Source organism: Oryza glaberrima, chromosome 3 (assembly GCF_000147395.1).
Source record: "Oryza glaberrima chromosome 3, OglaRS2, whole genome shotgun sequence".
NCBI lineage: Eukaryota > Viridiplantae > Streptophyta > Magnoliopsida > Poales > Poaceae > Oryza > Oryza glaberrima.
This window is the reverse complement of record NC_068328.1, coordinates 13,515,686-13,538,861: the sequence shown is the minus strand read 5'-3', so window position 1 is coordinate 13,538,861 and position 23,176 is coordinate 13,515,686. Positions and strand designations below refer to the sequence as shown.

The 23,176-nt window shown below is 39.6% G+C and overlaps 2 protein-coding genes across 4 annotated transcripts; one reads left to right on the top strand and one right to left on the bottom strand.

The window, feature by feature from the left end:
- The first annotated feature begins 6,646 nt into the window (after positions 1 to 6,646).
- On the top strand, positions 6,647 to 9,588 carry LOC127768334 (10 kDa chaperonin, mitochondrial). The gene is made up of 3 exons (XM_052293889.1): positions 6,647 to 6,844; positions 8,156 to 8,295; positions 9,299 to 9,588. The coding sequence occupies exons 1-3, from the start codon at positions 6,737 to 6,739 to the stop codon at positions 9,345 to 9,347; spliced, it is 297 nt and encodes a 98-aa protein (XP_052149849.1). The 5' UTR covers positions 6,647 to 6,736; the 3' UTR covers positions 9,348 to 9,588.
- A 570-nt stretch (positions 9,589 to 10,158) lies between these two features.
- Positions 10,159 to 17,884, bottom strand: LOC127768331 (GDSL esterase/lipase At1g28610-like). Of its 3 annotated transcripts, none has more exons than XM_052293885.1 (5): positions 17,543 to 17,884; positions 12,818 to 13,039; positions 11,796 to 11,947; positions 11,441 to 11,711; positions 10,159 to 10,541 (listed from the first exon to the last, which is right to left on the bottom strand). In XM_052293885.1, exons 1-5 carry the CDS (start codon positions 17,871 to 17,873, stop codon positions 10,309 to 10,311), a joined length of 1,209 nt encoding a protein of 402 aa, XP_052149845.1. In that variant the 5' UTR covers positions 17,874 to 17,884; the 3' UTR covers positions 10,159 to 10,308. The 3 variants fall into 3 exon arrangements, with proteins under 3 accessions (XP_052149845.1, XP_052149847.1, XP_052149846.1); XM_052293887.1 differs by lacking the exon at positions 17,543 to 17,884 and adding an exon at positions 13,140 to 13,496; XM_052293886.1 differs by lacking the exons at positions 10,159 to 10,541; positions 11,441 to 11,711; positions 11,796 to 11,947; positions 12,818 to 13,039 and adding exons at positions 14,489 to 14,894; positions 15,018 to 15,291; positions 15,408 to 15,559; positions 16,961 to 17,182.
- Positions 17,885 to 23,176: the final 5,292 nt, after the last annotated feature.

Genomic DNA, 23,176 nt, shown 5'->3' with positions numbered 1-23,176 from the left:
CATGTGTCTAAGATTTGATGTGATGTTTTTAGAAAAAAAATTTAAGACTAAACAAGGCCTAGTTACGGCCTCGGGAGGTTTCACTTGTGCTGTAAAGCTGGTCAAACCAGACGACAAAATCAGCAGGGATTTGACTTGGAGCCAATCCATCCATTTGACACTTTGACCTTCCAATACATGAACGGTGAGCCTATCATCTTCCTCTGCATAGCCATATACGCCAGGATAACCTGTCTGAAACGCATTATCTGTGACAATGATCTAATGAAATAGTTAGTCAGCTTAGATCACATGATCACTCTCTCTTCAACTCCATGGTCCTTTTCTGTTTTTCTTCTTCACGCCACTGGATCGGTGGTCGATTGAAAGTCTACTTGTCTTAATTGTTCTCTGCAGGAGCTATGAATGAATATCTGCATCTTAAAATCAAAAGTAATTTATTTACTAAGTAGTTAACATTGAAGCGGTCGAGCTTCTGCAGATTTTCTGGGTGCACCCAGATCGAATTAATTGCGCGAGAAACAACTACCGTCGAGAACAACGTGTACCGGCAAACGCACACACGCAGTTGAAGAAGAACATCGTCTGGATTCGGTTTAAGGCCATCCCTAACCTATGTTATCTAGAGTCTATAGAATTAAATACATTGTCATATAAGGTTGTGTTTAGTTTACACTGAAGTTTGAAAGTTTGGTCAAAATTGGTACGATGTGTTAGAAAAGCTGTGTGTATATGAAATGTTTGATGTGATAGAAAGTTGGAAGTTTGGAAAAAAAAAACTTTGGAAATAAACAGGGCCTAAGTAAAAATCTGACGTGATAAGAGAGTTACTGAGGAGAGATATAAAAATATGAAGAAACCATTTTTTATATAAGAAACCATATCTATACGAGAATCAAGAATGAAAAAAAGAGAATATATGGGTAAAAAGAGAGAGAAGAGATAGGAATGAATGAGAATTTAATTTGAAGACAATATTCATTAGATATATGGCTTCCATACAAAATGTCTATATAATATAGCAAGTATGGAAACTAACTACTGTACAGTAGTTGTAGATGGCCTAAGAATTACTATGTCAGATTGATAAATTTTTTTACTATAAAATTATAATTGTTGCTTAATGATAGACAGCCATGTGCCAGGGAGGAAGAAGAGCATCGTCAGGACTTGGGGTTAAGAATGGTGATTACGCTAATCATTGTTAGATCATCTCTCCAGCCTGATTACGTGATTATCATTGTGTGTGCGTTTTTTTTCTGACGTTTTGCTACCCAGCCGGATTCCCTATGCTGCGGGGCCCACCTGTCAGCCAGTGCGCCGCAGGGAAGGGAAGGGAAGAAGAGCAAACGAAGAAACCGCGTCTGTCTGGATTCGGGACAGAGGCAGACAGCTAGCGCGTCGCCGTTGTTTGTTGCAAGTTGCGAAATCGCGGTTGCTGGTCGAATTAATTGTAACAGGAAAGCTAACTCAGCTATAAATCTTTCGTCATTAAGCTAAGCCGGCCGCGTTTTCAACCACTAATTAATAGTACTCGCGAGTGTTTACTCCTTCAGCTTTTAAGGTCATTAAGAGCCTCGTTGTTTCTCTTAGAACTTAATTTTAAATTTAACTTTTTTCTAGTAGTTTATTTTACAACAGTTATTTTTTATCGCTAAGATACATATATAAAATTTTTACTTACAAATATTTTTTTTATTTGCTAATAAGTGGATCGGAAAAGCTCAATGTGGTGTAATTTGAGTTTACATAGTAGTACTATACTCTATCTGCCCCTAACCAAGTGAGTATTGTTTTTTTAAATCTACCTCTACAGTATAACTCTTGGGACTATTTTTAGGTTTATAACCCTATTAGCTAACCCTAGGGTTTTGTTTATATAAGTTTTTACATTCTTGTTCTATTACTAGGGATGTTTACATAGATATATATTTTGGTCTTTGATCAACCTATTCAACTTGTTGGGCTCTGTTAGGTCGGATATGAATCACCTGCTAGGCAGGGCCTTCTTGGGTGCCCTTTCGGGGCGGCCTTCATCCTTTCATCCGAGGGCGGTCGCTAGCAGGCTGACCATAGATATGGACTTAGACCCTGTTTAGATGGGACTAAAACTTTTAAGTCCCTATCATATTGGATGTTTGGACACTAATTATAAATATTAAACGTAGACTATTAATAAAACCCATCTATAGTCTTGGACTAATTCGCAAAACGAATCTATTGAGCCTAATTAATCCATGATTAGCCTATGTGATGTTACAATAAACATTCTCTGATTATGGATTAATTAGGCTTAAAAAATTTGTCTCGCAAATTAGCTTTCACTTATGTAATTAGATTTGTAAGTAGTCTATATTTAATACTCTAAATAAGTGTCTAAATATAGGAACTAAAGTTAAGTCTCTGGATCCAAACACCACCTTAGTGAGTTCGTGCGGCTCCATGATGCTTCATCGTATTTCGCTCTACTTCGTTGTGCTTCACCGTAGTTTTCTTGGCTTCGCAATGCTCCGTCGTGCTTCGCCGCACTTCTTCTGGCTTCGCTATGCTCTGTTGTGTTTCGTAATTATTTGCTTTAGCATGCCGGCCGAAGGACCTCATAACCTGCCTCCAACATACACTCTTTTAAACACAGAGATAAGTATTATATGTATTTCTTTTGTTAAAATAAAAAAAATATAAGGCACATTGTATTTAATTAGGACATAATTTTAACCAACAATTATTTTATTAGGACGTAATTTTTAACGTAAAATTTAAAATTTAGGTTATTAGAGTATTTAAAAGTAACTATCCTTTTAATCACACAAATGATATCTTAAAGCAAATTATTAGTCAAAATCTTATCACAACGAAACAAAATATGCCTAATATTTCTTAACGGAGGGAGTAATCGAATCCTCCAGTTGACAGGGACCTTAATTAATCCAGATTAAGGGGGTGTTTGGGAGAGCTCTCCCAAACACCCCCTAAGTTGCATCCAGCTGAACTGCATTTGCAACACTGACAGTATATACGCAGTAGCACAGTACGAGTGTACAGCACCATATCCAGTGGCAGCAGCGTGTACTGCAACTCTGCATGTGAGTACTCCCTCCGTCCAAAAAAAATACAAACCCTGATTTGACCATCCGTCTTATTTGAAAAAATTATGAAAAAAATTAAAAAGATAAGTCACGCATAAAATATTAATCATGTTTTATCATCTAACAACAATAAAAATACGAATTATAAAAAAAATTCATATAAGACGGACAGTCAAAGTTGGACACGGAAATCCAAGGTTTGTCTTTTTTTTATGACGGAGGGAGTACCTACCAAAGCCTGCATATCTCCTATAAGCCTATTGGCTCTTGAATACTCCATGCAAACTCATTAATGGAGTATCATTAGGGACAGCTGTCCTGTCATTTTGTGGGGTGCATATACGCAGATTGCAGATATTATCGACCTATAAGGAGCTTCATGCATGCTGATCATGGGAATTATTTGCATCTAATAAATAGAAGCATGCATGCATATACAGCTAATTAACCACTATCTGATTCTTTCAGGTCAGCTATGCAGCAAGCATTCTTAGTCTGAACTCTGAACCATTTTGTAATGCATTTTGTAAACGGTTTATTAGGTTTTTTTTTTGACATAAGTTTATTAGGATTTCGTAGTTATGATTACATGGATGTCCTTCCTACATCTTGTTCGGGGCACTTTGAATGCTGAGAGTCTGGACAAAGATAAGGATAATTTGGACAATACAATCACAAAGATATATGAGTTACAAATTACCAACGTATATGAGAATAGTATGTGAGGACCGAACCCATGTATCAATAACACATACGATGATATTTTTCAACTCTATAATTTTTATGATGGTACCAAACAAATTGACCCATAAAGATTGGAGGCAAGAATGGCGCAATCCAAAGAGAGGACATGCAACGGAGTCCCTTTGCTGGCACTGGCAGCAAACACTAGAGTACAATGTGTGGGCATCTGCAACAGTAGCTGTGTCTGTGTGCATACACCATTGCATTACAGTATATTGTTGTGTAGCAGGGAGATGTGTAGTGGTGGTGGTGCAGGAGTGAGTCACTGAGACTGAGCTAAGCTGGTCCTGATAGAATTGAAAGTGTTCTCAAACAAAGACAAGCCAAGGCCCAGAGGGGGGTGGTCCTGAATCCCCAAAATTGCTGAAGCCCTTTCCTGAATTCTGAAAGTAAATCTCTGAAGCAGCTTGACTTGAGAGTTGAGACAATTTCATATGGGTTGTACATGGGGGTGTTTGGGAACTAGGGACTAAATTTAGTACCTCTCACAAAAGCATAAGTCACTATGGTAGGGACTTATGTTTTTGTGAGAGGGACTAAAGTTTAGCCCTATTTTAGTCCCTCCAACCAAACACCACCTATACTGACAGATTCATACTCCTTCAGAAGAGATTTTCACTGCTACTACTACCACTACTACCTTCTTTCTTTCCTTTGAAACACTCCCAGTGATATTAGGGGGAAAAAAACATAACTGAACAAAAAGTGTATATACATAATCAACTTGAAGTATGTGTGCAATACTGTAAAAGTAACCCAGTCACATTCAGGAATCAGAGTTGTAACAATTAGTACTGGAGTAGTTGCTTTCACTTCGGTTTTCTTACCACAAGTTTGCATGCTTTCTGTGCAAGTCAAGGAAAAGGCATTACTACTAGCTCTGAAACTAGGATTGCTTAATTTAAGGAAGCTTCTAACACTGGACTTGTGAGCTGTCACATACTCACAGATAGCCAGGCTAATCATCTCCATGAATCTTCACCATCACCAATGCAATTAATTTGCTTTGACTAATACTCAAATCTTTGCAGACTCCAATATGTGTGTCCTACAACCCTAGGGCATTGAGCTAGATTGCAGCTCACACTGTCTCCCTTGCAGGGTTTCAGCACACCTAATCCATCATACACCAAAGTCTGAACCAAAACCAAAACCAAAACCAGCTGCCACTGCCAGATAGCACTGGAATCATCAGTAGCTAAAGAGATCCAGAGGGAGATGATGAGATGAGACAATGGTGATGCTGCTGAGGAGAGGGCTCATCAGTGCTGCCTTTCTCCTAACTCTGGTGCTAGTGTTCTTGCTGCAACTGGGGATCATCAGTACTACTGTAGGGTGCTGTTCTTGCTGTTCTTTCTGTGGTGATGAACAGCAGCAGCAGCAGCATGGAGTAGGATATTTGAGGCCTGGGAGAAGGCTGCTGATAGGGCATCATCAGCATCAGGTGGTGCATGCAAAGGGATCAATGGTGTTGGAGCATGCAGAGGAAGGTGGAGATGTGCTTGATGAGGAGAAGAGGGAGGTTCTCACAGGCCCTAATCCTCTTCACAACAGATAGGATGGCATAAATATATAGCTGGCTAGCTAGCTATTTCAGTTTGTTCTTCACATTCTTCAGAATTTGTTTAGGTCTTGATCTCCTCTACAATTTTTTTGATGTGGCCTTTTTGCCCTGCTTGTCAATTCTTTCTTAGCTAGGTGATTACGAATAAATAGTTGTTTGTTTTTGTTCAGTTGTTTAGATTTTGCCGCGAGGCGTGTAACGCTTATGGGTACATTGTTTGAGCCTCACCATCCAATTGAGCTGAGCAATTTGCTGTTCCAAACAATCAAGTTGTTCTTAGTCCTTTCTCATCCTCTCTCTCTCTTTTTTTTTTCTGAACATACTGTACTCGATTAGATAGTATGATACTCCTCTATTTTCCGTAGAAATTCCTTTACTCATTCACAAACAATATATGCTATTTTTTTTTGTTTCTTTTAAGTCTACAATACTTGATGAATTGTTTCTTGAGAAAAATATCACATTACCTCCATTTTTAAGAAATATGACGATGTTAGACTTTTAGATGTAATATTTGACCATTCATATGTAAGTACCATTTGTTTCTTTGTGGATTTTATTTTATTATTAAATGTACTTTAAGCATAGCTTATGTTTTTCATATCTGCATTCAACTTTTAAATATGAAGAATGGTAAAATGTCATGTCCAAAACTCATAGGCTCATAGCGTCATATATTTAAAAGGAAGGATGGAGTAGTAAATTAAATACAAACTTAGGGAGTTTAGCTTTTGTAACTTTCTTGTTTACCGTGAGCACGTTTTTTTAAAGTGCTAAACGATGCATCTTTTGTAAAAGAAAAAATTATATATAAGTTTATTTTAAGAATTAAATAAATTTAATTTTTAAATTTGTAATAATTCAATACTCAATTAATCAGAATCTAATGACTTGAAAAATCCCAGTCCAAACTCCTACGGAACCTTAGTGTAAAACTGTACTAAATCACTACGAGGAGCAAAAGAAAAAAAAAAAGCCCAATACCGCGAGAAGCAGAGCATCTGCAACGAGGCCCGGAAAAAAAACGGCCCACTAATTCAACTGCCAGCCCAACATCTCGCATCCCCTGGCCGCCGCCACGAACATTCTAGAGCTCCCGAGAAAACCCCGAGGTTTACCTATTCTACCCTCACCTAGACCCCTAGGGCTCTCCCTCTCCACACCATCCGGAGGGGCAAAATCGTACTTTCTCGATTGAAAAACCCTAAACCCCCGCGGATTATTATAGAGCCAATCCGGCTCGCCCGCTGGTCCCCCCCGTCACCCACTCACCCGTCTCCTCCACGCCCATCAACTTGCTCCTCAAGAAGAGAGAAGAGGAAGAGCTCGTCGCGGCGCGGCAATGGCGGCGAGGAGGCTGATCCCGTCGATGAACCGGGTGCTGGTGGAGAAGCTGCTGCAGCCCAACAAGAGCGCCGGCGGCATCCTCCTCCCGGAGACCACCAAGCAGGTACCGATGCGCAGACAGAGATCCCCCCCCCCCCCCCCCCCCCCCCTTTTTTTTCTTTCGCGGATGGATGTGCCCGACTCGCTTGTGTACTAGCGACTACGAGGATCGCTGATGGGTGCTAGCGGCTAGGGAATATTAGGGATAAAAATTAGAGCCTTTGTTTTTTCTTTTGTTGGTAGCTTGCTGGCGGAATTGGAAACTGTCGACTGATTCCTTATGAGGTTTGGGACATAGAGCGGTGATTAGTGAGCGTAGCTGTGAGATGGATCTGGGTGGTTGAGAATTTTGTCAGATAGTGATAGTTTGCTCTGGATTGTTCTGTGTATAGCAGATGGGTGTTTGTGTATAGGTGATGGTTTTTAGCTTATAATCATGTAGATTTCAGTCTTTTAAGTTGGAACAAAACCTGTATGATTGATCTTCGTGGACACGCGAGTACTGCACCTTTGGTCTGATTGCTAGACTGTCTCGTTAAACTCCATCTCAGAGTTTTGAAGATAGAAACGTTTTTCTTTTCCGAATCACAAGGAATGATGGGAACAATTCCCCTGTTCCATATAAAATTGAAAATAAGAAACCAGTGTCCCTGCCACTTCAGCAGGTAGAAGCAGAGAATTGTTGCCCATCAGCACACTGAGTCCTCCATGAGTCCTTAGTAAGGTTAAGGTATAGGTTAAGGTATTTAAAACAGTGAACTGCTGATGGTGTGATATCTATATTCTAAGCATGCTAGTAAATGCAGACATTGTGTCTGCACAATGAATGAATAATGATGAAAAAATGTTGGGTTAATTACTTTGTAAGGCTTCTGTCTTTGTACTCTAGCTTGTCCTTGTATTTGAGTGTTATATTTTGATAATAAGGTGCATTAAATATGATGATTTGGGAAATTATAGTCTGATATGCTATATTAATTATAGTCTGATATGCTATATTGCTGGTCCATTGGTCATGATTGCATATTCATGTTGGGCTATTATGGTGTATACCTTAATTTTGCAATTCTCGGAACACCAAGCATAGTGATTTTGTGATCCACCTAGATTCTAGGAAGTGTTGTTGGTCCAATGGTGCATCAAGGACTGAATCTGTTACCTTATTCCTATGAATGATGATATGGCATCATCCTGTAATAGGTAGGGGAAGTCGAGTGCCATTATATTTTGAGATGCTTCCTGATTGGTTTTTCTATTTAAAAAATGAAACTATAGTGTGTTTGGTGTGATTGAATGATGGATTGTAGCAGGTGGTAGGTATGGTTTTCTCTTATGTGTTTCTTGTGTTATAATTTGTCTGTTTACTTGAACCCAGCTGAATTCTGCAAAAGTAGTGGCTGTTGGTCCTGGCGAACGTGACAGGGCTGGCAAACTGATCCCTGTATCTTTGAAAGAAGGTGACACCGTTCTGCTACCTGAGTATGGAGGAACTGAAGTGAAGCTTGCTGAGAAAGAGTATGTGAAACTGATATAGCATATTAATTTAGTCTATTTTCTAGCTAGATGCCTGTTCAAAATTCCTGAATAAACCATTGACAAAAGTTAATCTTAAAGTTGGCATGCAAAACTTTGTTCTAATAGTTGGTTTAGCATAAGTGACACACTGGTTGGGCTCTTTCCTGACACCCTCAGTAAGCTGTTTGCTTAAGTTGGCAGGTTGCTTGAATGCATTAGCTGCTAGCAGAGCTGCGTAACTCCACTTAACTCAATTGTTGGACATGCCAAGCAAGAATTATGATCTATTAAACCCACCAAATTAATGGTTTATAGATTAAGTATTATTTGCTTCCCCTGTTATTTTGTATCTAATGTTTTGGAATCTACCTGGTCAAACATTGCTAATATGTTTAAATTTATCAAGCTGGAGAAAGCTGTGCCAATAGATTTGCTGTAAAAAATAATTTTGTAGGAGTAATTTTAATTCGTTATAAACTCTTGTTTTTTTCGCCGGGACAACGGAAGGGTTATAAACTCTCTGTGATGTGGATTTAAAGTAATGGTCTCACTCTTGTTTCAGAGGCATTTCAAACTAAGTCAATACACCTTAAATTATTAAGAAAAACTCTCATGGCATTTAACACCTTTTCCATGTTGCCTATGATTGTATTGAAGATTTTAAATTTTGGGTGTATATGAGTAGCAAGCTATTATTTTATATTCATGACAAAGCTTAAATAGTACTTCAAGCTATTACTTTATCTTCAAGTCATATTATTAGTTCGTCAGCATACTGTCTGGTTTTTGGTTTCTAGTCTGATTTTATTAGTAGCTATGATTGGAGCTATAGTACTGACTATGCATAGGACTACAAAGGTTATGCTACACAAATGTAAATACTACTGCGTAGCATGCAACTATTTCTATATGCATCTGTTCTTTATTTGAATATACCCCAAAGAAAAAAAAATCTGCTTATGTGGTGAACCGGTGATCTAACCCGGCTACGTGAAAACTCCAGGTACCTTCTTTTCAGAGAGCACGACATACTCGGACGGCTTGAGGAGTAACTTGGACGGCTCGACTCGAGGAGTAACTGGGGGTTGTTTGCCATGACCTCATAACTCGTTTATCTAATTAGGCACGCTGGAATGTGAGCGTGGAAGTTTTTTTCTGGGAGCAAAAATGCCTGCCTGAATTTGATGTCGTTGTGTCATCGATCGTGAGCATTACTAAAAACTGATGAAACCTTCTCTTTTTGCGCGCCTTATTCATACCTTGAATGGAACTGCTAGTCCAGTTCATTTGTCATGCTCTTTTTAGATCCTGGGGATAGCAGTACCCCAGGTCCATTGTCGCCTTGTCGAGCGCCATTTTTGGCACATCCCGTTAATTTTCGTCGTGTGCCTATGTTGCGTGTTATAACGGGAAAATGGTGACGCCTGCGTATTTGTGCGAGCGATCGAGACAATCACCGCGTCTTTTTCTCAGTCCTCACATCCTCGTTTTTTTTGGTGATCATAAAACCTCAGCTATGACGGGTTACTACTAATTGCTACGACTATTAGGGATACTTGGAAAAGTTTAATGACAAGGGTAGAAGGAATAAGGGCTGTTCTAAAGTGACTTTGACGGTTGATTAGTCGCACGCAAAAGGTATAAGGGATTTTGAGGTGTGACACATTCTTTTACCAAAGTTAAAACGTGCTATAAAAGTAGAGGAAGGACTTGTTTTACGAAATACATCGACTAGTAGTTTAAAAGAATGTAGAAATCAAAGTGAAAATCTAAACAATCAACTTAGTAAAGGGAGTATAAAGAACGGAGGGAGTACAAATCAAAGTAGCGGTAGGACTTGGTTTACAAAACATCGTCTAGTAGTTAAAAAAAATGTACAAATCAAAGTGAAAATTCAAACAATCAACTTAGCAAAGGGAGTATAAAGGTAATTTACTAATTTTGCATCAGTTTTAAATTCAAGTATTTCTGGTTATACATCTGGGATAAACAAGGTGTAATGTGTGGGTATGATCAGGCTGTGCATCTGGTGGGTATGGCAGGCTCGGTGTACGGCCCATGCAGCACGCCGCGGGCGATGAAGTGGTAGGCGGCCTCGGTGAGATGCAGGCCGTCCCAGGAGATGTACCTGGACGGCTCCGTGCACAGGTTCGACGTCGTGGCGTTGCCGTTGCACACCAGCGAGTCGGCGTTGTAGGCCCCACCCACCCCACAGCACGCCCTCAGAACGCTCTCCTTCGTGAACCCTGCAAATTAAACAGCCACAAGGAAAAAAAAATCAGAACCAAAATCCTGTCAAAGAAGACACAAGGATCGAATGATAAGGGGAAAAAAAAGAAATTTTACCCAACAGTTATCATCCTAAACAGTGGCGGAGCCAGAAAATCTACACGCGTAGGGCTGAACTAATGAGAGTTCAAATATTTTTAGAAATTAGATAATATTTTTCAAGATTATAATGGGGATCATGAAGCCAGGCATGGGGCTCAAGCCCTAGCTACCCCATGCCGGTATCCGCCCCTGATTCTAAACATTTTGAAATTACATTTACTACTCCCTCCCTCCTAAAATATTAGCAATCTAATATTGAATTAGACACAACACACGGTACTCCAGATTCGCAGTACTATGTTATATCTAATCTATAGTAATATGGATTATTATATTTTGAGATGAAGGGGGTAGAATAAGAAAAACATAATACTATGTTACGTCTAATTCAGTACTACTTTCTCCTTCCCAATTTGATGATCATCATATTTACAAATGGCACCAAGATTAAGACCGCACAACATTATTCCTTCTTAAACTAAACATCATCGATCAAGGTGTTGTATTTCATATGCATATGGACATGCAAACATGCAATTGAATGTATGCGAGGTATGCAATGATGTTATTTACTCATGCACATATAAACGAGTAGACATACAACAATGTCATTTATTCCGCAGAGATAAACAAATAGACATGCAACAATGTCATTTACTTCTAGACGAATAAATATTTAGACACCACCTCAAATTGATGATCAATTTGAGAAGACCTCAAAAATCTTATAGGGAATGATCAATATAGGATGGAGGGAGTAGGTAAATTGCTATATTTTAGAACGGATTGGGTAAAATAGAAAAAAAACACGAACCATTGTTCTGAGGGCTTCGAACTATCTTCAACATTGCTCCATAGTAGTCGGCATAGATTAGGGTGACGGTAGGATCATGATGAATCCTCTGTAACATTTGTTTGAGAGCACGATTGTGGTACTGAGAGAAGTCGTTCAGCCACTTCAGACATCCAAGCTTGTCATAGTCATTGTGGTTCTTGCTAGGGAGCAAGTTGAGAAACCTCGGAATGCAGCCCATTGGCGGGATCCCTGGAACCAGTATGGTTTTGGCACCAAGGTCGATCAAAACCTGTTCATCCATGCATAATAAAATGATAAAACATCAGTGGTAAATCGTAGTTAAGTATACTTTTGTTATGAATGTAGTTAGTACCTTGGTGGCATTTTCAATCTTTGAAATCACTAGTGGCACTAAGGGTTTGATCTCAGCTGTGAAGGATCTGTTCTGGAAGAAGTGGTGGTTGTAATCGTTTATGCCTATCTCACCCATTAGGAATAACGATCTTGTCATAATGTCCTTGCGCTCTGTGTACACACATAGGTGTAGTATAGTGAAAAGAAATACAACGAATCAAAATGGTTAATCAGTAACAGTATATTCAGCTATAGCTATCCATTGAAATGTGGCTAACTAATTACTTTAAGGGGCCGACAATACAACATGTAACATAAAATTTCTATCCTAAATTATACAAAATGTCATGTTGGATTTGCTCTGAGATTCATGCGTCACCACTTAACCCTAATTCCACATTCACTTTCCCAACTCCAATTCCTGTGTAGTGCACCGTCGCCCAACAATTCAACATCGGCTCTGTCGATTCCCCTGCCTCCTCCTATACCGCCAGCCCCGGCCTTACTGGCGCTCGAAAGACATCAATTGCGTCACAAAGCTTACCATAACTCTCCCTCTCTATGCCTCTCCTGGCCTCTCACCAACGCTTGTAAAGCATCAATGGCGTCGGCGAGGCTTGCCATACCTCTCCCTCTTCATGCCTATCCTGGCCTCTTAAGCCACCAGTCAAGAGGTGCCCCCACCCTACCATCTTCCCTATCTCCAATGGCTCTCCGCTGCCATATCCATCTCCACTAGTCGCCGCCTTTCTTAACCGCTCGATTCACTTCGCCTCACCGCTAACATTGGCGCACCATCCGCCTGTTCCGCTGCCCAATGTTCGGCTACCGCTGTCCCTCTAAGACCGGCGAACCCCTTCCTCTTTTCCCTCCCTCACCCTAGGACCCTAACTATTTGGGCCACCACCATCTCGCTGTAGCTGGAGGTGAACTAATGGACGAATGGTGTTGCGGATCCAACAGTGGATGATTCGATAGAAATCTACACTAAAATTTCTGTACAACGAAGGTTAGCAAAATCCGTTACTTGAATTAGTTTACCTTGGTCAGTAGAGGCGAGCGAGTGGAGCACACCCTTGAACCACTCCAGCTGCACGTCCAGCGAGTATGGCGGAATGATGGTGAGGTCGAGCCCCCTTTCCCTGAAGAAGTCCAGCCTCAGCGCCGTCGCGGCGGACACCGCGAAGTTGGCCCCCCGCCGGAAGTCCTCCGCCGTCTTCCCCCGGAGGTACGCCGTCAAGTACGGCAACCCCAGCGCCTCAGCTGCATATATAGTGATGATATGCATGCGTGTGAGAACGAAGGTTGTTTGTTGCCGCGCATCGCCGCCGGCGATCGACGGAGTGAAGTACTATTACTCTACCTAGGAAGTCGACGACGAGCCTGCCGTCGCTGTAGCGGCCGGTGGGGTGGCCGAAGAAGGTCTCGCCGTAGGGTGGCCTGGCGGCGGGAGCGGTGGGGAAGAAGCTCACCTGGTTGCCGGTGTCGGTGATGGAGTCGCCGAAGCTGAACATTCGCGTGTAGCAGTAGCCGCCGCCGCCGCCGCCCGCCGGCGGCGGCTGGTTGTTAGCATTAGCGACGGCTCCGCGAGTACACACGAGAAGAAGAAGAAGAAGAAGAGGCAGAAGAGGAATCATTATTGCGGATGGGAAGGAAGAGGCCATGGCCGTCGGATTAGCCTACAGCTTGATTATTGCTTGTTGATGCTAAATGGAATCAATTAAGCTTCACAATCAGCGCTGTGTACAGTGTACACGGTTGCATTAGCAACTTATAGATAGGTATGTGTTGAAATTAAAATGCATGTGTGTGGATCGGATCAATTGGCAAGAAACACATTGTCCAGCTTCTGTCCTTTTTGTTACTATTATTTTTTGGGTTCTTTGGAACATTGGATCAATGTTATGTCAAAACAAGATTTGTTTTGACTTTGACTTAGGATCCGTTTTGTTCAAGTATTCGGATGATAATGCAACAAGCCTAACGAAAATAACCATAATATTTCTTTCTTTTATGTTACCACCATATGATTCCCCATGTGTGTGTTTTGTTTTTTTAGAACACGTACCTAACAAAAAAAGAATTCCTTAATTTGTTTAAAATGATCGTGTTTTGTTTTGTTTTTTGTTTGGGTGTTAAGCTGAAACTTGAGAATCTATGAGCTGTTCCGTCCATGTGAACCAAAAGCTAATATGCAAATTTATTCTAATCGACTGCACTTTTTTTTTTTTGTCGACATCTTATTTTCATCTCTTAACTATTCACCGAAGTTTGAACGCTTGAAGCATCTGTTGTCCCATCTTGAAGCTGTTGCTTGCGGTTTTTCCTGTCGTGCATACACAAGCTCGATCTTGCAGCTGATTGTGCTGATGCAACTAAGCAGACTATATATAATTGGACAAAGTCAGATCATAAAGTCTTATCCTAGCCAGGACTATTAATTAATTTCTGGACTTACTGGATCATCATAGCCAAGACATTTTGGCGTTTCAACAAGCAGCAGTAGATTAATCCTAAAATCGTTGTCTTGCATGCGTACCAGTACGATCGAGCAGAGATCGCGTTATCTGAATAATGCTAGCTAATACGAGTGTCGTTGTACGTTTGCTGAATTTGGACTGCATGTGAAAATTTTCTGAAGAAGATTCTCTTGGTATAAACTGATTAGTAGTTCAGTGTGTATGTGTTTATGAGAACAAAACTTATACCATATTTGACAAAAATTATATATTATTTTTCACAGTACAACTAGACATGTAGACACACCAAAAATTATTTTAAATTGCAAGACATGTAGACGCACACACACCTTCGATACACCATATAATTTATTAAAGTTGTTGGCACTATTATATGTTCTTTTTAAATGCCTATGGTACACGTAGATCATTCATTCATTTGGGAGATATGGATGGTTGATGAGCATATGGGCCATGTAACATGTGATGGGCCACGAATTTGTAAGCGGCTTCAGTAAGATGCAGCCCATCCCACGAGATGTGTGTCGATGGATTAGTGCAAAGATTTGTTGACGGGCCGCCGCAACCGAATAATGAGTTGGAGTTGTAGGGCCCACCATCCCCACAGCAAGCAACCAAGGCGGTCTCTTTCTTGAACCCTGCAATATTTTATAGCAATAACCCAAATGATTTTAATCCAATTTAATTTTATTGTGTGTTAATTTGGCTGTAGTTCAATTCATACCATGCATGGGGAAACTCCCATGTCTAATAGGGCTTACCATAGGTAGCAGGGTGATGGGTGATTTCTAAAGCGGTGTTGTAGTAATCACCATAGAGTATGGTAACTGTTGAATCATGGTGGATCTGGTGCAACATCCGTTTTAGTGCACGATTGTGATACACCGAGAAGTCATTCAACCACTTTATGCATCCGAATTCATCGTAGTCTTGCAGACTTGACTTGCTCTGGAACATCGTAAGATACCTTGGAACACACCCTATAGGGAAATTTCCAGGAACCACAATCGTCTTGGCTCCTAGATCAATCAGGACCTATATGCACTCAAATACCACCAAATGTAAACATAATGGAAGGGAATGGTGGATAATACAAAATTGTACTTGGTAGAGTTTTATACATGTACTTAGGTGACAAATAAAGAACTCACCTTGATGGCATTTTCAATCTTGGCTATAACTTTTGGCACCAATGGCTTGATCTCATTGGTAAATGATCGGTTCTGGAAGAAGGGGTGATTATAGTCATTGCCTCCAACCTCACCCATTAGAAATAGGGATTTAGACATAATTTCTTTGCGTTCTACACAAGACAGTGCAAATACAATTAAGATTGAGTTCTATATGAGGTTATATAGCAGAATATAAAATTCTAGATATAACACACTGTTGTAGGCTGCTGGACTTTTCTAATAATGCCATGTGACCTCACATGCTTCCTCTTAAACACCAACCAAACAGTTATCAGCTGATTTTTTATAAACCATTTGATAACAATGAAACAAGTAAGGTGCATTCTTAGAAAGTTTTATACCCAAATAATCTACACCTTGAAAAAAAAATAAGAGCTAAGAAAAATGATCATGAATAAGAAATGCACTGTTTACGGCCGGTCTCACTTTTCTCGATATCTACACGAGTAGATCAAACTTATGAGTACTTATTTACATATATGCGGTATATGTCCGTTGTTATTTCAAATAATTTTTTTCATGATTATTTTAATGATATGTGAGGACCGAGTCAAAGCAACCCTCTAAGTAGTAAAAGTGAGGTTTCTCTATTATCAGTTTAGGTTGTTATTTCATTTGTAGATATAAACTTTGCTCAAATTCAAAACGGTACAAAGATATTTCATCTCATTTGTGCTTCCTTTGATTTTATTCATGCCGTGCATTATATTCGTCTCTGTAGCGAAAAATATCTTCTTCGTTTATTTTCTCTATTACTGTAAAAGCCCAGTCGTCCTTCTTTTATGGTATTACCCACTATACTCACACATGTTAAAAGACCTTCCAAGAAAAACCGGCTCCTAGCTAGAAAAAACCGATCCCATAAAAAATCAAAAGAATGCTATAGGTAACCATTGCTCCATAAAAATCTGAATAAATAAAACCATTGTTCATCTTCTCTTCTGCATTCGGCAGCAGGAAAATGTGAGTTTGTTTGTTTCGTTTTCCACTCGCACGCTTCCTAAACTACTAACTGTGTGTTTTTTTGGCAAAAAAATTATATAGGAAAGTTGCTTTAAAAAATCATATTAATCTATTTTGATATTTAAAATAATTAATACCTAATTAATCATGCGCTAATGGCTCACCACGTTTTACGTATCTTTCTAATCTTCTCAATCCCCTTCTCCTCAAACTCAGTTTTTTACTTAATGATGAGATTACTAAACATCGTTGGGATCTAATGTTAACACATATTTTTTACTTAGGTGACTAAATTAGTCTTGTCATACTTTTGTATAAGTAAATCCCATGGGCATTCCCTAGTATAAGTAAATCGGCTTTGTATTATGGGAGAGATTTGTTGATTTGGCACTTCACGTAGTGAGCTTATATTATTTAACATCCTGACCCATTTTTATTTACTCAATGGTCCCAAACTCTTATATATCATCCCCAAAAGTGTTAATTAAAACAGTTTAACGACCAAGAAAGCGTCGAATTATCAAATATCTCGTACTTAAGTATTATACCTTGGTCTGTAGAGCCAAGAGAATTAAGCACACTCTTGAACCACTCGAGCTGCACGTCCAGCGAGAATGGCGGTATGATGGTGAGGTCGAGCCCCATCTTCTTGAAGAAGTCTTGGCTCAGCGCCGTCGCTCCGGCCACCGCGAAGTTGGCCCCCTGCCGGAAGTCCTCCGGTGTCTTCGCCCGGAGGAACGGCGTCAAGAACGGCAGCCCCAGACCTTCCGCTGCATCCACGCATTCATGGTGAGCTAGCGTGTGTGAGAACGAAGAGCACTGCTATATACCCCCTCGTTTTAGGTTATAAGATGTTTTGACTTAATTTGATCAAAGTCAAACTGTTTCAAGTTTAACCATCGTTATAAAAATATATTTTTGACCCAAGATAAATTTATTATAAAAATATATTTAATTCTTAATTTAATAAAACTAATTTAGTAGTGTAAATATTACTATATTAGTCTATAAACTTAGTTAAACATAAAGCGGTTTGACTTTGACAAAAATCAAAACATCTTGTAACCTAAAACGGAGGGAGTATATGCATTGCCATCGATCGCCGGCGATGAGACGACGTGCTCAATTACCTAGGAAGTCGACGATGAGCCTGCCGTCGCAGAAGCGGCCGGTGGGGTGGCCGAAGAAGGTCTCGCCGTAGGGGAGCCTGTTGAAAGAGGCGTCGGGAGGGCTGATGGTCGCGAGGTTACCGGCGTCGGTGATGGAGTCGCCGAAGCTGAACATGCGCTTGAAGCCGCCGCAGCCGCCATTGTTGCCGGGCGCCAGCCGGTGATCGCCACCTGCAGCAGACTCGACGGCGGCGGCGGTGGCGGAATTCGTCGTGCAGAGGAGAAGAAAGAGCAGGAGCATCACCGTCGTCATCGGCGACGAGAGGGAGAAAGGCCTGAAAGAAGCCATCATATCATATCGATATCTATCTATGTAGTGTAGCTAAGCTCATGAAGATCGATCGAATTTATAATACAGTTCATGACATGGTTAATTTGTACAAGGACACATGCATGCAGCGCGTAACTGTCATTAACTTTGGGAAGTTGATTGCTGACATATGTGTGCATGATTAATCAAATGGTCAAATAATTAAATGTAGTGTACTTAATGGGAAAGGCCAATTGATATTTAAGATGGAAATATACATGTATACTGTTCTGTCATCAACAAGCTAGGCCGTGTTTATTAGTTCCTTGTCCAAATCTTTTTAAGTATACGGACACATATTTAAAATATTAAACGTAGACTAATAACAAAACAAATTACAGATTCCATCTGTAGACTGCGAGACGAATTTATTAAACCTAATTAATCCATCATTAGCAAATGTTTACTGTAGCACCACATTGTCAAATCATAATGTAATTAGGCTCAAAAGATTCGTCTCGCAATTTACATGCTAACTGTGTAATTGGTTTTTTTTTCGTCCACATTTAATATTTCATGTATGTGTTAAAATATTTGATGTGACGAAATTTTTGGAAGTTTGAAGGGAACTAACCACAGCTTAAGTCATGCGTTCTTGGTCTGTTAGCTTTTCCCACGGTTTATCTGCTTGCTACTTGGCCAATTAATTAAAGCTACTGATCTAGATTGATCTAGATAGATATATCCATCCCGGAAGGAAATATATAATGCACTTGATCAATTAACTCAAGCTAGCAGTTAGGATTGGAGGAGAGACGAGAGCATGTCAACCCATCGATCGATCGATCGTCAGAGATTACATACATATATATATATATATATACACACACACACTTATATAGGACGGTAGTATAAGTATACAATTAGCAGGTTGACAGTATATATCTGGAAAAAGTCGTAGATCGGCCGATCGGCAATGTCCCGGTTGCAGCTAATCGATCGCGATTACCCAGTTGGGGGACAATTAGGTCACCAGCCGGATTGATTATGCATGCAGAGCATATATAGAATTTAGGTCAACCTGTACGTTTGGATCATACCATATAGATATGGATCGGAAAAACTGTGGGCGGCCGGCGACCTTGTTTTCGCAGTTTCAGTAGGTGTATATATGTACGTCGTCGTCGTCAGTACTCCGATCCTCAAGAAGGACTCGCAGCCACCCTAATTTATGGGGCTGATGACTTAGTATTTTATTTTCTATCAGAGTTTCTTATCCTTTTTAATGTAATAGAGAGATTTTTCCACATGCCAAGAAGATATATTCTTTGCGTTCTACACAAGATAGTGCAAATACAATTAAGATTGAGTTCTATATGAGGTCGTATAGCAGAATATAAAATTCTAGATATAACACACTGTTGTAGGCTGCTGGACTTTTCTAATAATGCCATGTGACCTCACACACTTCCTCTCAAACACCAACCAAACAATTATCAGCTGATTTCTTATAAACCATTTGATAACAATGAAACAAGTAAGGTGCATTCTTAGAAAGTTTTATATATATATATATATATGTATATATATATATACATGTATATATATATATATACATGTATATATATATATATACATGTATATATATATATATATATATATATATATATATATATATATATATATATATATATATATATAGTGAATCTATTCTACACCCCCCTCCCATGGGTCAAACCCACCTCCCCAACCCTCCCTAGGGCCCAAAACTCCCCTCCCACCTCGGTCAAAGCGTCCTCCCGCCGGTCAAACCCACCCACCACTCCCTCCCCCACCCACCACTTTGCTGCTCTCGTCTTGCAGGAATCGTGTAGTAACAGGACGGTCATCGTGCGGTAACAAGACAACATTATCGCAGTAACAACGTCAAAAAGTAGCCATGATGGATCTAGTTTTGTTAAGCGTTTTTTTATGAACGTCATGGTGCAAACGGATTGGAAATACAATATATGATGTGAGAGATATTGCTCTCTAAATATTGAGATTTACCTCTTTTTTTAGTCCTCGTCTCACTGGAACAGCGTAGTAACACGATGGCCAATATGCAGTAACACGTCTGCTTTTCACAGTAACAACGTTAAAAAATAGTTATGATGGTTCTAGTTTTGTTAAGCACTTTTTTTTACGAACGCCATGATGCAAATGGGTTAGAAAAATAAGACATGACGTGTACGTTAGTACTCTCTAAAGATTGAGATTTAAAATACTCTAGATCTAAAAAACATTACTACTATAGGGTCACTGTTACTATGCATGTTCTCTGTTACGGCAAATTTCGTCATATTGTTACTACCAAAAGTGTAGTAACAACCTATAAAGTTTACAGTAACAACCTATATATTTTTGCAGTAACATATAATATTACTACCCTTCTGGGATAATCTTATTGACGAATCATAGTAACAAGGTATGATTGTTATAGGTACATAACTATTTTGGTCACAAATCATCATATGGTGATTTGGTTAGAAGTGCTCGCCATGAACCATGAGATCATGGGTTCAAGTCTTGAATTCACCAATTTATTTTTAATTTTTTTAAAAAAGAGAGAAGAAGGAGGGAAAGAAAAAAAAAAGAAGAAAATGAGAGATTGAGGGGGCGCGGGAGGGAGGTAGGTGGGGACGGATGGGAGGTGGGTGGGGGGTGTAGAATAGTTATATATATATATATATAGGACACTCGTATGGGGCACCATGGTGCCCGGGCACCATGGTATCAAATGCACAAAATCACTCAAATTTTTCAAATTGTGAGTATATACCTAGTTATAATAATTTGATTCATACCTATACCTATCAACAAAACAACTCAAATTTAACTTTATTTCACAATCCATGATTACATACCTAACTAATTATATGTATGGATGCTATATACCTAGAATCAAAATCTAACAAAAACAAGTTCAAATTCAGTTCAAACTTGCTTTGAACTAGTTAGTAAAGTAGTTAATGTTAATACCTAAGTAATTAAAAAAGTTTCATACTCATTTGAATTGGGTATATACTCAATTTCAACAATGGTGCCCAGGCACCATGGAGCACCAAACAAATTTACTATATATATATATATATATATATAGTGAATCTATTCTGCACCCCTCCCCTAGAATAACTATTCTACACCTCCCTCCCATGGGTCAAACCCACCTCCCCCACCCTCCCTTGGGCCCAAAACCCCCCTCCCACCTCGGTCAAAGCGTCCTCCCGCCGGTCAAAGCGTCCTCCCACTGGTCAAACCCGCCCACCACTCCTTCCCCCACCCACCACTTTGCTGCTCTCGTCTTGCAGGAATCGTGCAGTAACAGGACGGTCATCGTGCAGTAACAAGACAATATTATCGCAGTAACAACGTCAAAAAGTAGCCATGATGGATCTACTTTCGTTAAGCGTTTTTTTATGAACTTCATGGTGCAAACGGATTGGAAATACAAGATATGATGTGAGAGATATTGCTCTCTAAAGATTGAGATTGACCTCTATTTTAGTCCTCGTTTCATTGGAACAACGTATTAACATGATGGCTAATATGCAGTAACACGTCTGCTTTTCGCAGTAACAACGTTAAAAAATAGTTATTATGGTTCTAGTTTCGTTAAGCACTTTTTTTACACGAACGCCATGATGCAAATGAGTTAGAAAAATAAGACATGACATATACGTTAGTACTCTCTAAAGATTGAGATTTAAAATACTCTAGATCACATTACTACTATAGGGCCACTGTTACTATGCATGTTCTCTGTTAATGCAAATTTCGTCATATTGTTACTGCAAAAAGTGCAGTTCTGGGATAATGTTACTGCCGAATCATAGTAATAAGGTATGATTGTTACAGGTACATAACTGATTTGTTTACGAATCATCATATGGTGATTTGGTTAGAAGTGCTCGCCATGAACCATGAGATCATGGGTTCAATTCTTGAATTCACCAATTTATTTTTATTTTTTCTAAAAAAGAGAGAAGAAGGAGGGAGAGAAGAAAAAAAAGAAGAAAAGGAGAGATAGAGAAGGAGGGAGAGAAGAAAAAAGAAGAAAAGGAGAGATTGGGGGGAAGGGGCGTGACGGGAGGGAGAGAGGAAGGGGCGCAGGAGGGAGAGAGGAAGGAGGGAGAGAGGAAGGGGCGCAGGAGGGAGAGAGGAAGGGGCACGGGAAGGAGAGAGGAAGGGAGAGGGAGCGCGGGAGGGAGGGAGGTGGGGACAGATGGAAGGTGGGAGGGGAGGTGTAGAATAGTTATTCTAAGGGAGGGGTGTATAATAGAGCTAATATATATATATATATATATATATATATATATATATATATATATTCCTCTCTCATGTCATTAATTAGGAATATTTGCACTTCTTATTGAAATCATTAATTTTACACCCGTAAATTATTTTATTGGAACACCCTAAGTTATTTTTTTGGCTCATGATAGATGCATGCGTGTTACAACAGGGTTTATCTTATTGCACGATAACCGTGGTTACCGCCGGGACATGGTAACGATTTTCCGCGGTATGTTTGGATGAAATTTGAGAAAATTTAAAATTATGAAAAATAAAAAAAAGTCATGGATGTTGTTCTTGATTTGTAGTGGCAGATGGTGAATTTTTTTTTGACATAGACTAAGATAAATAAAAATTTGAGGGCAAAACAAAAAATAGTTTAGAAATTGGAAAAAGAAAAATGTATTGGGTTTAGGTAAAATACATTGTGAAAGATTGATGTTTGTTGAGATATGAAGATTTGTGAAATAGGTGAAATATGGTTTGCTAGTGATGTGGGAAATGGTTTTGTAGAGTTCATGTGTTATTTGTTGGGTGAGCAGATGTACATTTATTGCAATGATAATGGGTCATTTGTTGCTCATGTGAAATATGGTAGTGATGTGCAAGTAATGCTAATTTGTAATTATTATACTATGAAATGTTGAATTGCTTCGAAGTCCACAATATAGAAAAGGTCATGCCGATTTTTGTATTTTACACTAAAAAGTTAGATTTGTAAGTATCCTATATATTCTTCCAATTACCCCCAATTCCCTTTTTTTGAATTTTTTCTAGTGGCTTTTCAATTTTGTGTATTCCGCTATACAACTGGCGATAACCGCTCGAATATCGTGGTTATCGCCAGAAACTGCACGGTAACCACGCCAAAACCGCGAAACCGCCGATTTTTGAATTCAATTTTTTGGAGGTGAATTTCACATGGTTACCTGCGATTACCGCGATAACTGCCCTACAGCGGGGTGGCGGTAACTCCCAAAAAAACGATAAGGGCAACCCCGGTTACAACA

Bases quoted from the DNA above. Each gene is read 5' to 3' on its own strand.
- LOC127768334 (XM_052293889.1), top strand. From the start codon at position 6,737: ATGGCGGCGAGGAGGCTGATCCCGTCGATGAACCGGGTGCTGGTGGAG. The intron at 6,845-8,155 runs GTACCGATGCGC...ACTTGAACCCAG, and splicing joins TCCCGGAGACCACCAAGCAG to CTGAATTCTGCAAAAGTAGT. The intron at 8,296-9,298 runs GTATGTGAAACT...TGAAAACTCCAG, and splicing joins GTGAAGCTTGCTGAGAAAGA to GTACCTTCTTTTCAGAGAGC.
- LOC127768331 (XM_052293885.1), bottom strand. From the start codon at position 17,873: ATGATGGCTTCTTTCAGGCCTTTCTCCCTCTCGTCGCCGATGACGACG. The intron at 13,040-17,542 runs GTAATTGAGCAC...CTATATATGCAG, and splicing joins GCTCATCGTCGACTTCCTAG to CTGAGGCGCTGGGGTTGCCG. The intron at 11,712-11,795 runs GTACTAACTACA...ATGGATGAACAG, and splicing joins AGATTGAAAATGCCACCAAG to GTTTTGATCGACCTTGGTGC.